The sequence below is a fragment of the Bactrocera dorsalis genome, chromosome 5 (assembly GCF_023373825.1).
Source record: "Bactrocera dorsalis isolate Fly_Bdor chromosome 5, ASM2337382v1, whole genome shotgun sequence".
NCBI classification, from domain to species: domain Eukaryota; kingdom Metazoa; phylum Arthropoda; class Insecta; order Diptera; family Tephritidae; genus Bactrocera; species Bactrocera dorsalis.
Window position 1 is genome coordinate 11772316 of NC_064307.1, and position 17767 is coordinate 11790082.

General features: G+C 32.2%; 1 protein-coding gene across 7 annotated transcripts in view; it reads left to right on the forward strand.

Moving 5' to 3' along the window:
- Positions 1–17767, forward strand: part of LOC105224488 (protein phosphatase 1 regulatory subunit 12A) — a 44939-nt gene that overhangs the window by 21133 nt on the left and 6039 nt on the right. The window contains exons 1-7 of one of the 7 annotated variants that reach the window (XM_049458327.1): positions 1808–2090; positions 7921–8452; positions 9056–9531; positions 9701–9852; positions 11212–11302; positions 12374–12460; positions 15841–16853. In XM_049458327.1, the coding sequence (XP_049314284.1) occupies positions 8113–8452; positions 9056–9531; positions 9701–9852; positions 11212–11302; positions 12374–12460; positions 15841–15960 (1266 nt within the window). In that variant the 5' untranslated portion in view covers positions 1808–2090; positions 7921–8112 and the 3' untranslated portion in view covers positions 15961–16853. Of the gene's footprint in view, positions 1–1806; positions 2091–7920; positions 8453–9055; positions 9532–9700; positions 9853–11211; positions 11303–12373; positions 12461–15840; positions 16854–17767 lie in introns of those variants that run through there. The other 6 variants (XM_049458326.1, XM_049458328.1, XM_049458329.1 and 3 more) reach the window with 6 other exon arrangements.

Sequence of the window (17767 nt, forward strand, 5' to 3'; positions counted from 1 at the left end):
AAAAGAGCAAGATCATGATTCAATTCTGGTTTATAGAAGGAAAATCTCGAGATCAAATAGTCTCCTTCGATTGGTGCGCGTCGATTTTTAAAAAGTCAGATTATCGAGTTAAACGGTGTTAGATCTTCGGAATAACGCCCCTTGGCCGGATAAAATCCGGGAGCATCAATAGGTCATTCCTTAACTACGTCGACGACGTTCTCAACCAACTTCCGACAAGCACTGACCGCCATTCACAGTGGAGCCATGAACACCTTCATCGACTCCCTTTCAGTAAATGGCGTAGTTGGAGTCAAACCACCACCCATTGCAGACGACGAACTCGAGTTGTCGTGGGAAACGAGAGTGACTCTTGCGCAGTTTCATTCTGGATACTGTAGCAGGTTAAACTCCACCTCTTTGCATGCCCTACTAACCTTACTAATCTGGTATATTTCTCCCTTTCGTCCCACTCCGTCGAAACAGCACGTTTCCTGGGCCTGCCGTTGGATGATGTCGACGACAACTTGTCTAATCTTTACCATCCTAACCACGATTACGTATCCGTTACAACAACAACAAACACGAAGAATAACGTGACAAAACTCGATGATCACGTATTACCTGAGTGCTAATTGAAAGTGCGGTAAAGAGATGAGGAAATTGGCTTAGGGGATAGAGATATACCAATATTTGGGCATAGAAAAATTATGTTGTTGTTGTTGTAGCGCCAGAATTCTGCCGAATTGACAGTCCTTGACCGGGTAAAAAATTCGAATCCGTTCCGGTTACGTAGACCTGACTGTCGTGGCAGCGATATAGAAAAATTATTGGTGCTGAGGGTACATAGATTTGGCGAAGAATATCCCTCATGATTCAGATTTGGCTCCGTGGGGTGTTTTTATGTTTCCCAAACTTGAAAAAGTCACTTGCCGGACTCAAATTTTAGTCAAATCGCCGCCACAGAGACCTCAAAAGTAATGCGGGGTAAAGAAATTGGAAGGCCGCTTGTTCAAGACTATCAAACTAAAGGTGACTATATTGAGAGATCGCAAATTTTCCCCAATTTTTCCCAATATCTGTGTATAATTACTTAGGGGAGCGCTGTCGTATACTGAAACATTTTTTCAGGTGCCTTCTAAATTTCTGTGCGATAACATCGGAGAAAAAAAGTTCCAATTTGGTTCCAAAAGAAAAAAAACAATTCGCTGAGCGTTTAGCAACGCAAATCAAACCAACAAAATCTGTCTTTCAAAAGATCCTTTCTATTGTTTTTAATACTGTCTGTTTACTACTGAAAATAAATAAATTTCACTTTTTAGCCAAATCTCTGTGTCTGTGTCTAAAAGTGTTTTTGTGTCGTAAATACAACAAGAACAAAATAAAGTAATGAAAACACTTTCTTTAACGGTCAATGTGCCGCACGCGTTCCGATTTGTACCTGAATTTTCCGCATTTGCGGCATTTTTAGCTTACTTGCCCCCCATACGAGGCACATACATACACACAGACACAACACCTCACCCCCTAAAATGCTGTTAGCGTATGCTTTGCGCTCTCTCACGTTATGGCTTACGTGGAAAACTCTCACGATCAGTTCAAAAAAGCTCACGATCGCATTTCTCTGCTCAATCGCTTTTCCGCCACATGCATACATACACATGTATACATAAGTACATCGTGGCGTTGCTCATTTTCCTTCACGTAGTGGGTGCTTGCTTGCGCTCTGAGCAAGTATTTTCCCGTTTCGACTCTGCTATTGAAAAAGTATTGGAAAATATCACGTTAACATTTAGTTTAAAATAAAATGCTACGTTATGTTTTTATGAATTTAGTTTCATTTTAGACGTTTAGGCGTGCACAAGTCGAAGGCAAATAAATTCGTAGCAAATACAAATTTTAACGTACAATAAAAAGACATTTTTTGTAAATATTAAAAATATTGAAAATTGATAAAAAAAAATAAGTTAAACATTATTCCAACGCATGCAGCATTTGGTTTTGTTGTAAAGACTTTTTAACCGTATACGGTGTAATCGATCTTATTGACTTTAATCGAAATATTTTTGCGGTTGTCGACAGTTTACCACAAAAGTAGACATACGAATAATGTATTTTGATAACGCAGACAACACAATGCAGCTGTCAATCGTTACTAGTGTGGATGCAACGTTGTTGGATTGGATTTCGTTGCGTGTCTCAGTTTAATTGTGGATTTTTTTAAATATTTTATTTTTTTATTTTTTTTTTCTTATTTAATTTTTTTTGTTTTATACTAGATATTATAATTTCATCTTATTATTTTAATTATTGAGAATTTTGTTTATTTATTTGTAATATTTTCTATGTATTATTCCTTATTCTTAATTTTTTTATTTTTGTAAATTTTTATTATTGGTATTACATTTTTTCTATTATGTTTTATAATTTTTTCTTTACCTTTTTCATTATTATTTTTTTATTTAATTGTTTATAATTTTTTTAATTAAGATATATTTTATCTTCGTATTATTTTTGGTTTTTTATTTATTTACTGTTTTCTATATTTTTTATTTTCTTATAATTATTTATTTTTTATTTTTAGTTTATTACTATTTTTTTAATTTTATTATTATAAATTTTCTAATTGTTTTATTACTTTATAAATTAAAAAAATAAGAAATTATTATTTATTTTTAATTTTATTTTATTTCTATCCTTTTTAAATTTTTGAAAATTATTCTTTATTTTTTGTGTTTCATTTTTATTTTTAAATTTTTTTATCACTTTAATTGATTGTTTCTTCTTGGTTTTATTTTTATATTTATGAAAGTTATTTTTTTTGTCTTATTATTTTTTTTTTATTACTTATATTTTTATTTTTAACTTTATTTTATTTCTAAAGTTTTTAAATTTTTGAAAATTATCTTTTATTTTTGGTTATTAAATTTTTTTAATTTTTTGCATTACGTTAATTTATTATTTTAATTTAATTTAACTTCTATCTTTTTTAAACTTTTGATAATTATTATTTATTTTTTAACTTTTTCATTACTTTAATTTGTTTTTTTATTTGTTTTATTTCAAATCTTTTTTCATTTTTGAAAACTGTTTATTATTTTTTAACTACTATTATCTTTTTCAATTTTTATTTATTTAATTTATTATTTGTTTTTTTATTTCTATATTTTTTACATTTTTTTAATAATTTTTTGATTATATATTTCTTTGAATGCTTTCATTTTTTAAATTTATTATAATTTCTTAATTTACTTTTTTATTTTTTATAATTTTATGCGTGTAATTTTTTATTAATTTATCTTTTCATATTTTTTTGTAATTCTTTTTTGAATATTATTTTTTTTTATATTTTTTACTCTGTTAATATTTTTCTTCTCTCTTTAATTTATTTTGATTTTTTTTTTGTAAATTTTTAATTATTTTGTGCGTGTAATTCTATAGTCACCGTCCTCACCACCGATGAATGTCAGCGTGTCACAGTCGTGACATTTGAAAAATTTATATTGCGCTCAAATGTGTTACTACCGACTTCGCTTGCGGTGTAGTCAGCTTGTTATTGTTTTTGTTCGATTTTTAAACGCCATATTTAGTGTTGGTGGTCTCGAGGCGACTCTAGTCGTGCATCTACTAACTGCTATAATTTTGCTACCATTTTTGTACATTTTTTGCAAAGCATTGACGACTTCGAGCTTGAAGCGAACTTTAGAGGCGGTGAACAAGCGTCCAGCAAATAGAAAACACTTACTTTTAGTTTTCTTTGTATTTACAATTTTATTGTTGTTCGAATTTTTTCCGTACAAGATTTTAGCTTGCCGCAAAATGATGTCATTCGAACGCATCAAATTTTAGTTGAGATTCAACAGTTGCACGGCGCACAATTTGCGTGGCGTTTAATTAAAGTCAAATACTCTTGTATGAGTAAAGTGCGAATTTATTTCACTCAAATTGCTTTCTTTGTCCGTTTCTCACCGGCTTTTTTCTATCGCATTGATAAAATTCGTGGTTTTTGTTGTTATTTTTTGCATATGGTTCTTGCTTGCAGATGACACGATTCGTATGAAAGTGTGACGTGATAAATTATTTTTAAACGCCGGGAAGGATTAACAGCTGACATCTAGTATTCTAATATTGTGGTGAAAATTCATATTCATCTATTGAAGCAGAAATATTTTACTGTTACGAAAGCGTTTAACATTTGTGCGCAGGTGTTTTCCAAAGATTTCATATTAACTTATTCAAATAACATAGCAATTTCGTAACGGATAGTGGTGAACATAAAATACAATGATATGAAATTAGTATTTGGGCTGCACAAAGAATTTTATGCTCTTTGGCTTTATTTATGTGATTATAAGATACATAAAGCGTAATCAAAACAATAAAAAAAAACTATAAAATAAACAAAGTTGTAGGCGCTCATCGAATTGAAGAATTAGTGATGAAATGAGCTTAATGGCGCTAATAAAGGAATTATAATAATAAACAAAAGAAAAAACGCAATAATGTTTAGAAATTATAAAGAAAAAGAAACCTTTTTAAAGAAGCATCTTAACATATGATATATTTTTTTTGCTTTTCTTAGCAAAATCAATTGACTTTGTAATCAAAACAAGCATTTATTAATTAACCTAAAAAGGCATTTAAAAAATAATATTTAAAAACATGTGTTAAGTTTTTGCACCGTCAGAGATTTGTAGGGCAAAAATTGTAGAAATTGCGATTAAAAAATTGTTTTAGTATAACATCACTAGAGTTCTTATCCGTGTTTCTTAAAAAAATAATAATTTGTGTTTTAAGATTTCATAATTTGCTATTGACGATAGTTGATTTTTAGGGAGATCAGGGCTTTGCTCAGTCGACAATGGCTGTTGATTTCTACTAAACTGCTTTCCAGGCATTCTTAAGATTCAAGTATAAGAAAAATTCCTTGCTTTCTATGATGATTTCGTTTTTCAAACATTATAATAATGTTATTACTATTTTTAAGTTAGTGAGCTTCTGGCTTCGTAACCGGCAGCTGTATAGATATCTTTATGGCTGGTTCTTTTTGATTGATGATTTGTTAATTTCAGAAATATCACCAAAATCCCAATATATATATTTTTAAATCCATCATATTAAGGAAAGTCCCCTCAAGAAAAAAATTAAATATATTAAGGGATTGTTTTATTCACTTGCAAGTGAGAAAAAAAGCTTTTTTTTAAGAAATTTTATTTATTAAATCTTCAACGATCTCCAGTAAGAATTTCGAAATAAGCTGTCTTGTAGTAGAAGGGTTTATTTCGCTTAAAATTTGCTCAAATCCAAAAACAAAAAAGAAAATACAATTATTACTACTATAGATGAGACTTTACCAGATAAAAGATCGAAGGACTAGTGAAAATTTTCGTTTCTGGGTAAACGACGGCTTTGAAAACAAAACTAAATGTTTTGTGTGAAAAATATTACCTAAAATTGGATATATTCAATAAATACTAATATATTTAAAAGTAATAGATTTTTTGGAATTTAAAATTGGATATAACCCCTTCAATTTAAGTACTGTATTTTTTTTGTCTTTTTTTTTTTTTGATTAAAAGCCATACAATTTTTATTTGTTTCAATCGTTAATAAACAATGTGTATATACTTATTTAGTTTCTATACTCTTGATGCTACAGAGTATAAGTTTTTTTCACCTAACGGTTGTTTGAAGAGTTAAAATCCGAGTAACTGTCTGCCTGTCCGACAGACAGATCAGTGCTAACTTTGTTCCTTGGCAAAAAAGTGAGGACGAGTTCGCAGATGGGCGTAGTAGGACCACTGCCACGCCCACAAAACGCTTTAATGTATATATCTTCTAAACCACTTTGGGTATAATATCCAAATTGGGTCTGACCAAATCACCCAATCGACACTATAAAATTGGTTGAAATTAGGTGTTAGACCGACCACTCTCCTGAGAAAACAAACGAAATCGCACTGCAACCGCGCTTCTTCTTCCCTTTTAAACCAATTTTTAATTTCATCTGTTTCTTCCACCTTCCAAAATGCAAATCATAGTCGAATGTATTGTGAAAAATTTACCTATGTAAATAGTGCGCTTCAAGTAGAGCACCTTATGACTAAAAAGGGCCCCAATCGGGCTAAAACTATTCAAGTCCCCAAATACCGAATGTGGAAATTGATTTATTTATTTTTTTTTATTAAAAATTATATTTCATCAAAAGTTTTTTTCTTTATAAAAAACTATTTTTTTTTTTTCATTAAAAATTATTTATTATTTTTTTATTAAATTTATTAATTTTTTTTTATTATTTTTTTTTTATTTTTTTTTTTATAATATATTTTTTTTTTTTTTTTCTAAAAATTAATTGAAGATAAATTTTATGGTTTAACTGGTTAACTACCATACATTTTTTATATTATTAGTTTCATGTTTTTAATATATAAAATACTCAGCTGATCGCGGAATATTTTCCATTTTGTAAGAAACCCAAAAGTTTATTTTTATTTCAAACGAAAATTCCAAATCCCAAAAATTATTATAAAATAAATGCATTGATATTACCACCAATGCTGAACTATTTGCCCACCCCACCTGCTCTAACTTTTCCTGCAGGCATGGCATTGCCAAGTTTTCCCCCAATTCCTTCACAATACATCAGTGTAGTGTATTTTTAGTTTTTCTTTCCATTTGCTTAATACCGCGTGGGTGATTCAGCAGTCGGCGCATTGTGGCTTATGGAATATGGCAAAAGTCTTTGCTTTATCTGCTTTTATTATTTCGAAGAAAACCATTTCGCTTAAACATGTGTTGCTTTGTATTACTTTATCTGCGTGTTTCCTGGTCGAAAGCATTTAGTATGAGCATTTAGGTAGGTGTGTGTGAGAGTGCGCTTGGATGATGTACAATTGAAAATCGGCAGCCACAACGCAAATTAAGCGAATGTGCGATTTAAGTTTAGTACGGGAAGACGTTTGCTTGCTATTCATGCCATTTGCACAACTTGTGTATGGATAATCTTTTTTTCTGACGTCAAATTTTCATGGCTCTTTGGACATGTATTTCTGTTTGGCAGTTTAAATAATCTTTGAATGTACATATCGTCGCCTAAAATGCAAAATAACCTAACATCATTTTTCATAAGTTTACAGGCAAAGGAAAAACGAGATAATAGAAATCACTTATATTAAAATAAAATTTGAGTTTTGGTTATCAATTGGTTATGTATTAGTTATAGATGGGTTATATATTGGTTATAAATGGGTTATATCTGACAGCGGAAGCTGAAAATTGTATGCTACATACATATATGTAAAGCAATCTCGTTAATAATAAAAAACTCAATTTCGATTCTTTTGATGATGCGTTGTTTCCCATTTTAGGTGACGATATGTAGTAAAATATTTTTATTTTTTATTTTTTTATATTTTGTATTTTTTTTATTTCTTTTATTTTTTACTTTTTGTATTTTCTTATTTTTTTTTAATGATATTTTTTTCGTTTTCTCTCCCTTCTTCACAATTTTTTTATTATAGTTTGTTACAATTATTATTTGAGGCTGTGTTTTCATGTGTTTTCTGCTTTATATTTTTTTCCTTTAGTTTCTACATTTTATTTTATGAGTTTTGTTTTTATTTTTTTATTTATATTTCCTTCCCATCCAATGACTTTGTAATTTCTCAAGCTCTTCCTCTTCCTATTTGTTTTATGTTTTTATTTTGCTATTTTTTTTTTTACTTCTTTCGTTGTACGACAATGTTGTGGTTGCGCCTAATTGAATTTTTGAGTGGCATTATAAAAATTTTGCATAAACAAATGCGAAAATTTCCGAAACTCACGCTCGTAAACGCCTCATTTATTTCGATTTGGTTGCGTTGTGTTCTGTGCGCGTTGCACTTTTATATACAAAGTGCATAATTTGACGATTTTCGCTAAAATTTCTTGCAATTTTTATAGTTGAGCGCAAACTAAAGACGCTGCGAGTCCAAATTGGTTCAGTGAACTCATGCAGATTTCTATGAAATAAAAAATAAAATAAAATTAAATTTGTCTGAATACACCTAAACATCTAAATTTCAAGTTCTCAAAGAGTTACCAATTACACACCCTCCACACAGTGGTCCTAACTGAAGCACCGCTGTTGCTGCCATGTCCTTTCGTTCGCGTTCCCGCACCGCCCAGCCGTTAGCCGGCGCCTCGCGTCGTCGCTCGCTCTCCAGTTCGCGCGCCACCTCGTCTTCGGGTATCGGTGGTGGTGGCGGCGCCTACAATTATAACGGCAGCAATTACAATAGCAATCATACAAATGGCTACGGCAGCTCCACTTCACGTCCCCTAAGCACGGGCTATTATCAGAATGGCGCGGGCGCATCATCTTCCTACTACCAGAGTCCGTATGCGAGTATTTATGGTTCGCGTGATAATCTCTACAGCACAGCCGGAAGTCGTGGAACAGCGGGCGCCAGCAGCAGCTCGTATTATTCGAATGGTAAAAATGCTGGTGGTGGCGTCATTGTAATTGGCCGCTACGAGTACACTTGCACATCCGCTACGAACGCTTATCCAACCAAAGCTACTGGCACCTCAAGTACCCATCATGCTATATCGAGCGCAACCGCATTGAAAAAAGACGCCACTCATTATACACCAAGAAAAGTCAGCGCTGGTGTTGACAATCATCTTCATCATCATGAACATCATAATCATCAGCATAATCAGACTCATCATCATCAGTATAATCATCATCATCAGCAGACGCCGCAATCACCACAGCAATATGCAAAATCCGCCAATCCGAAAAGTACCTCCACTTCCTGCATCATCTTCCCTTCAAATCACCAGCACCATCATCCAACGCTAACGTCAAAGCTTACAGTGCAAAGAACTTCTCGGCATGCTTCACTATCGCCTACCGGTAGCCGCCATAGGTGCAAATGCAGCTATTGCGCACCCTCCACGAGTAGTAGCATGTCGAGATCTCATAATAGCACTGCCTCATGCACTGCCGCCAATAATAGTACTAGCAGCAGTAGTAGTATTATCAACAATAATAATAACAAATCGTATTTATACCACTCCTCCCAATCCACAGCCAATGGCGGTGGCAGCAGCGGCTATGAATCGCGTTACAGTTCGAATCCCTACAGCAGCAGCGCCAGCGCCAGCGATCGCTACATGAGCCCCTACACCAGCTATGACAATGGCGTAACCACCGCCTCGTTTAGCCTAGGCAGCAGCGCTGGCAAATCGAACTCCTTCAAGGGCACCTCCTCCGGCAGTTCGTCGTACAGAAGCACGCCGAGCAGCGCGCGCTCAACTCCGTCGCTACTCAAGACCAAGACGATCTCCAATTCAAATGGTAATTTGAATGCGTACGGCAGCAGCACAGCAGCGCCCACATCTGTTGCGGCGGCAGTGAGTAGCAGCAGCGCCGCAGCCATGGCCGCTTTGGTGGGACGTAGCAACTCGTTGCGTGAGCAGGAGCGTAAGTCGCGTAATCGCTCGCGTTCACGTAGCGCAGCGCAGCGTTCGGTTAGCGCCTCGTCAGAGAAAAGTGAAGGTTACGAAGTACGTTCGTGTGTACTCTTACACAAAAATATAATTAAAACGTATATGTTGTTGTTGCCATTATTGTTCAAATTGTTTATTATGATCTTTAATTCGATTTTATGTCTTTCGATTTCATTAATGTCATTTATCAAATGTAATGTTTTGCCTCTATTTCTCATTTTTTCAGAGTGGCGGTGAGCGCGGCGCATCGCGTTCACGTTTGAGCAGCACCACTAATGCCAACACCAACGCAAACTCCACAACAGACGAGAATAAAGCACGTGATAGGTCAGAGAATGGCGAAGCCATCGACTACAAGGCTCTATGGGAGGCTGTAAAGTAAGTGCAAGATAGTCATAGAAATTGGGTGTGCCAAAGAGAGGAAAGTACTTTCGTCGATGGCCTAAAAAGTCTGGAAAGTTAACTTCGTAAAAAGTGGTTATGTCGTGCAATTCCACTTGTCAAATTGGAATTCAAAATTATTGTCAATAGTTTTGTCATTATCAGCTGAGATGAACTTGATTTTCGAATAAGGCCAACATATATAGAATGCTATATTCTGTTTTTTTCCTTTAGATGACGCGAATACCTAGAGTTTGTCCGAAAGCTGGGTTCCCATCTCTTACCAAAATGGTGGTCTACTAACGTTTCCGCTATATGAAGGGGGGTGTAAGCTCAAATATCCATGTCCATGTCACAGCCGAAGCTTTGGTTTGGGATTACCACTTACTTTGGTGCCACTTAGAGTATTAATCCTTTCGGTTTTTGCATGTTTACCTTGCACTAAAGTTGACTTGGACTTTTCGAAGGCATTATTACCTTCATCCTCCTACTTCCTGAGACACTTGCTAGAAGCCGATCAGGATACCTCATCCATCTCTCCCCTGTTCTTTAAAAGACTCGAAGCCGCCTATCGTTTTAAGCAGTCATATGTGTAGCTTAATCTGAAAAGATATTCGGCCAACGGTTTGCATCTAACGGAAACGGTTTCCTAATTCTCTCTAACCACAATGTTTTATATAAAAAACCTTCAAGTCGAATGAAGGTGTTATCTTGATATTGATCGATATATGCTATAGTGGTCCGATTTGAACAATATGTTTGGATTTTGTGTTGTTTTGTGTTCATCACACAGTTTCTTTAGTGAATTTTGTTTTATCTCTTCGATCGACTGATAACGGGTTTCATTCCGATGATTGTTGACTTCTTTGCATGTCAAATCCATTTGGGATCGGAATTCGCACGATCAAGCATTTTCAAAGAGACCTGTTTACGGTAGTTTTTTTTTGGAAAAAATTCAGCTTTATCGGAACGAGTCGAGCAAGAACACGTTTCATACCCAAAATATCCACCAAAATCATTCGAACGAACTTGCGAGTGATGTCGAGCTCTCTTGCCATATCTCTAACACTTCCCTGACGATTTTCCAGCACCACATCCTTCATTCTCAGCTTAAGAGGTCGAATGTCGCCCAAAACGAGGCATGTCTTCAAAGATCTCTTGACCGTCTTTGAAGGCCGATTTTTAATCGATCATTGATCGTTTGACTTTTTGAAAATATGTCGTTACCACTAAATATTTTCTTCTTCTTCTTTTAGTATATCTTATTTTGTGCTTCAATTTTATTAACTTTTGTAGTTGTATACATATTTCAAAATTAGAATTTCAATGAAAACTTTTTTATTTTCATCATTTTAGATTGGAGAACGACAAGCTCAAGCAGCAGCTTAAGAAGAAAGATGATGAAATCGTACAAAGTAGAGCAACACTCGAAAGATTTACAAACGCAGTAAGTAGAAAAATACAGAAATTCTACAATTTTTAGCTAAAAAAGATGCCGAATAATCTGCGATAGATTATTTACTTATACATAACAATAATGAATAATTATAATAAACAAAATGGAAGCAAAAACATGAAAATGCAAACAAATTAAAAAAAGAATTGCTCAATAAATGAACTATATTGAAACAACAACAAAAAATATACTAAACGTGCATTGCCCGCTGACAACACACATACAGCTAATTTAAAATAGTCTATACAAATAAACAATTAATGCGTATTTAGCATAAAGCCGACAGCTACAAGCAAACAAATTTTCTCCAAATTACGCTTAAACAGAAGGCAATTAATAAAATTGACCGAAAAGCCAATAGAAACAGTAACAAAATAAACAAAAACAGAAAATATGCCAAAAGCATAGGTCAAAAAGAATGTAGGGATTTCAACATAAACAGTTGAGCAGAAAAATAAAAACAAAAGAAAATACAAGTAAATGTGTTAAAACAGAAAACAAACAAAACATTGTGCTGTCTGACTAAAAAAATATACATACATACATATATATGTACCTGTACTAGACAAAACAATAAATAATACCAACCAATAGATCACATTTAGCGAGTTCGATCGCAGACGGCACAGCTGCTTTATCGACACACGAAAAACACTCACATACTAACAGACGTAAAAAGCGACTTGCCAATATCACTCTTGCGCTCCACTCACCAAACCACGCTGCGCGCAGTGGCTAAACGCAAATATACTCTTCCCTTGGCCACGCTCTTATACAACGCCTAATAAAAGACTCTTGCTAATTTCCTTTACTCCGCCAAAAAGCATACTGCACACACACACATACACAGATTTACACACGCTTCCCAACCGCCCCCACAAAAAGTAATAAGTTTCCGCTAAACGCTGCTCTCGCCTGCTATTACTTATAATTGAATTGTATCTATATTTGTTGTACCAAAAATAAAAAAAAATAAAAAAAAAATTGTTAATCACTAAATTTGAAAACAGTAAATGAAAAGAAAATATCGAAACAAAATTTTCGCAAATTTAATTTTTGCAGACAACTAAAAACTCACTCTCAGAGCTTGAAAAACGCGAAAGGAGAGCAATGGAACGCAAACTTTCCGAAATGGAAGAAGAGTTAAAGGTAAATAATTTTCCAAGCACACACCCACACATATACCTACGACATACTTACTACACACATACACACAACTATATGCACATTACGTGCATGCACCCCCCCTACCGTTACCACCTCCTTGACACTTTCACAGTTGTGAATATTTTTGTTTGTTAATTGTTGTTTGATACACTTAACCCGACGCTATTGTGATTTATTAAAACACCCTGTATACAAATTGAATTTCAAATTATGAAATACATAAATAGTTTTTTTCTAATTTAATATTATTACACCAAGCAAGTGCTTTAACACCAAGCTTTCGATTGCAGCTACGCTAAAATAAGCTTTCGATGCATTAAGGATAACTGTTTATTTATTTTTTTTTGTAAATGTTTTTATATTTGATTTTTTTTATATACATATTTTTTATTAGTTTTTTTTATTTATTTTTTTTATTAGTTTTTTTTATTTATTTATTTTTCTTTTTAATATTTAATTAGTTTAAGTATCGCTGTTTGTTAATATCTAAGTTTTTTACAACTAAAAAAATATATTTTTTTTTATATATTAAAAAATTATTTAATATTTTAACTAAAAAAATATTTTTTTATATATTGAAAAATGATTTAATATTTTTATTGAAATTTTAATATGAATATAAATAAAGAAACTTTCGATTAAAAATTCGCTAAAATAAGCTTTCGATGCGGTGTAGATAACTGTTTATTATTGTGACTTTTTAAGAATTTATTTATATTTTCTTAATTTTGTTTCTTATTTTATTGTACAATTAAAATTATTTAATGTTTTTTTTTTAAGTTTTAAAACGAATATAAACAAACAAGCTTTTGATTCGTCAAAATAAGCTTTCAATACGTTACACAATATATAATTGTTTATTATTGTGTCTTTATTTGTTTTTTAATTGTTTTTAATTTTATTAGTTTTGTTTTAATTTTTTATTTTTTTTTATATATTCGTTTCAAATTTTTTTAGATATATATTTTTATTTTCTTTTTAACTTTTAAATTTTTTTAGAGCTTTTAATTGTTTTTTTTATAAAATTGTTTAAGCTTTTCTGTCACTTTTTTGGTTTTTGCTTCTGCTCCTCCCTAGCTTCGGCAGTGTTGCTTTGAATTTTTGATATTTTTTTAGTCCTTAAGTTGTTTTTATTCATAATTTTTTGAAAAGCTTTCAATGCACAAATTTGAAGAGCACATAACGGTTTACTGAAGAGTTTCTTCATTAGCTGCACCCTGTGTTCATTCATTTCAAACAATAACCTCAATTCGATGTGTGCACATTTCGCCATTTCTTAAGCCAATAAAAATATATTTCAAAGTTTTGATGCATTATTTTTTGAAGAAAAAAACATCAAAAATAATTTGCTGCTAAGCCGTTATAATCATAATAAACATCGAACGACTTTACGATCTTTAGAAGATTCATAATCATCTTTTGGAGAACTCTTATTCACATTTTGACGCCTTTATATAACTTTCAGAAATGTTTATATATTTTTAATATTTAAATATCAATAAAAAATAGAATTACCAAAGCTTAGAACTTTTGCCTTTCTGCAATTATAAAAAATATTATGGCTGGACATTTGTAATTATGAAATTGATCGAACAATACGAGCTTTATAAAATATAAATTTATGTTTATTCGATTTTTGAGTAGTCAGTAGTCGATAATAAATGCAATTATGAAAGCTCAGAACTTTAGGCTTAATAAATCGATAATTATTTAAAACAAAAATACTGTAAAGGTTCGGAAAACCTACGTTCACATTTGAAATTATGAAAATGTTTGAACAATACTAGTTTTATTTAAAAAAAATCGATTTTTGAGTGATCAATTATTATCACTTAATATATGAAAAAAACTTGATGAAAGCTTTGGAGCTTCACTTTGATTGTTTAAATTGCTGCATTTCTCTCACAATTTCATCTCTAAACCTTAGCGTGTGTAGCTGAAAATTCGATTTTTGACCAATCAAAAAATAACACTTACATACATATGTGAGAAGCTCAAAGTCAACGATAGCTTTTGAGCTTTCACTTTATTTCAATTGTTTAAATTAGTGCATTTCTTTCAGAAATCTCGAAATTTTAGAATTTGAAGGAAAATGTTCGATTTTTGATTAGTCTAAAATTAGTAAAAACTTAACGAAAGCTTTCACTTCATTTCGATCGAAATCTTAATATTTGAAGTTTTGAAGTTAGTAAAGTGCGACTTTTAATAAATTAAAATTATCACTTATGTGAGGATACGAAACTTGACTAGCTTTTGAGCTTTTACTATGTTTCGATCGTTTTATTTAAAGCATTTTACTTACAAAACTTTAAGCTTACGTTCATGAAATTCGATAGCTTTCCCACAGTTGTATTTTAAATTAATTATTTTAAATCTTACAAAATTTAAACACATTTTTCTAACTTTTTTTTAATCTGGTTTCTCGTAGAAAAATTATCTAAAAGAAAGTTTTCTATTTTCACCAACCTATGATAAAATGGAAAATTATATCCGTAACTAATATTTCAAAAGCTTCGCTCAAATTATAGTATGAATTTCTTCTATTTTCTGTATCAAGGGAAAGCCAAAGATCGACTGAAACTCATACTTGAGCTCAATAATTGATTAAGAACTAAATTGTGATTATTATGTTTTGATGCGAATTCATCTAAATCTCCTTTAGTATATTTTCATATCATTACTTGGAAAAATATATTGTATATTTTTTTTCATTTCTGTTCAAGTTCACAATTCGCACACACATATTTGTACATATTATATAAACATATGTTTTTGTATAATAACGGTTATGTATTCACCACTTTGTTTTGTGATTTTCGCGTGTGACATCGTTGTCCCTCATATCACGTTTACTACAACCATTAAACACATTCAAATTGTCCATAGTCTGTTCACAGCCTCAACATGCATCATTTTTCAGCATTCATGCATACAAACACAGAACCATCGTTAGAACTTATAATTGTCCTTCGCACATAAATACATATTATATATATTTCGCATTTCTCATTCATACTTGCGTCGTTGCAACTCATTAACCTTCATGACAAAACTCTGCGCACGCAGTTCACAACTTATGATTTCCACAGTTTTATCATCAGCCAAGCCATATACTCATCTTTAGTGTGAATTTTGTTTTGTGTTTTTCACCTCCTCACCTGATTACAAGTTAACCCTGCAATTGTTAAATATCTCAGTCCCTTACATTCGCTACTTCATCATTTTCATACCTTTGTTTTTCATGTGTTTTCATCAATCATCGAATCATCGAAAACGAAATCTGTTAATTACCATGCTCTTATACTTCTCGTTCTTCTCTTTTTTCTCCATCACTTTTGTTGTTTTTTGTTTTGTCATTTTAGCTATTGCAGAAGCTAAAGACTGAGAATGAGCGTTTGCGTGCGGAGAATCGCGCTCTCACGCGCGTCGTATCCAAGTTGACCACCTCAGCTCAAAGTCAACTAGCTAAAAAATCAAAATAATTTAATAAATTCATAAAAAAAAAAATATCATAAAAAAATTAATTAATTGTGAATTATATACGCTATAGACTAAGGAAATGAGTAGTTGAAAATTTATTTACGAATTGCGAATAAATATGTCTAAAGATAAGTGTTCATTAAAGAAAAGAAGATAAAAGCTAATGTGCTACAGTATTTAAGCTCGCATTAGACTGGACAATTTGCACTGACACAATGCGATCAAAGCTGATGGAAATTATCTGCATTACCGTTATAATCAAAAGTAGCTAAATAGAAAACAGCAAACCGCATAGTAAACTCTAATCAGTTTAAAAAGAAAGGCTCGCATAGTGCCCATAATTTTGATTGTTGCGTAAAATTAAAGGAGAGAAAAATTGGCGACCGAAAATTAAAAAAAAACTCACTACGAAAATGGTTTGAAACTTAGAATTTGCAGCAATACATCACTGAATTACTGAGCGAATTCAGTAATGATTATTGTACGCCTGGAGCACAAATGGACTAAGCTAAGTGAGAGAGAGTAACACTTACCATCAACTGAAGCTAAAGAAGTTAATTAGCGTTCGAAAAGAGTTAAGCGAGAGTTTGTCACGTGCCAAGCTACAGTATCGTCGCACTTTGCAGTTTTCATTGCTCAACAATTACTCGTATACTCATAGTTTTACTACATACATACATACAATATTTAAAAGATTATAGTAATTTAATATCATAACCGCACAATAATCGAATAAAAATAGTTGAAATGATTATAAAGTGTATTTAATTAAGTGGAAGGTTATTTAAAAACAAAATCGCTCAGCGCAAAGCATTTGAAATAACGTTGAATTCTTTAGTATGTAAAAAATACTGGAAAATTAAACAAAATTCATCACGAAGGCAAAAAAACAAAATAAAGCTCGTCCCCAACAGACAACGCGTAGCACTTTTCAGCTTTGGTTTCATACAAAATTTGTTCCATCTTTAAAAAAGAACATCAGTCTCCACGTTGACTAAATTCGAAAGTTTTGACTTGTGGTTCCACCTACTTCGCATTTACGCCGGTATGAGTATTGATAATATGAATGTTTTCTTTGCAACTCTGTTCGTTTTTTGTTCGTATTAGTAAATTGAAATGTTCCTTAAAAAACAAACGATATTCAAAAGAATTTTAGTGCAGGAAGTCTTTGTAGTATGTGTTTTGTAACTTTCTCAGCTTCTTCAGTTATTGAAAGTGATAAGCTTTAGATAGTAATTACTGTTTTTGTTCTCTAAGTACAATAAGAGTTAAATGCAATAGAAGAAGGCTTGTTGAGAGAGAATAATCTGACATGCTGACGTCATATTAGCGAGCACCTTATTTAAGTCTGTTTTATGAACAAAGTTGTTTCAGAGTTATTTCACTGAACGACCCTAAACTGTGAAAGCCAATATCGTATTTCTCCATATTTCCATATATTTCTAAAAGCTTTTAGAAATCTTCTATCTTTAGGAGATTAATTTTCTTAAGAAGAGTCCCAAGAAAAGCTCTATACATACTCATTAAGGTACAATTAGTATTTTTTTTGTTGATTTCAATATTTCGACTCCTTGGGCAGTTAACCTATAAGGTCCATTTTGTAATCCTAAAGTCACTTTCAAAGCTTTCCGGCAATCGCTTCTTTTGAATATCGTTGTAATCACTGTTGCAGTTTTCAAAAATCACTGTAAGGGTAACAAAGTGTTAGTGAGAGCTGTTGTTCTTTTGTTAAACTGTTGTTTGTATGCATAATGATTACTATTCTCTTTGGTTTTACTCCTCTGTTCTGAGTTTAAACTTTGTAAAAAA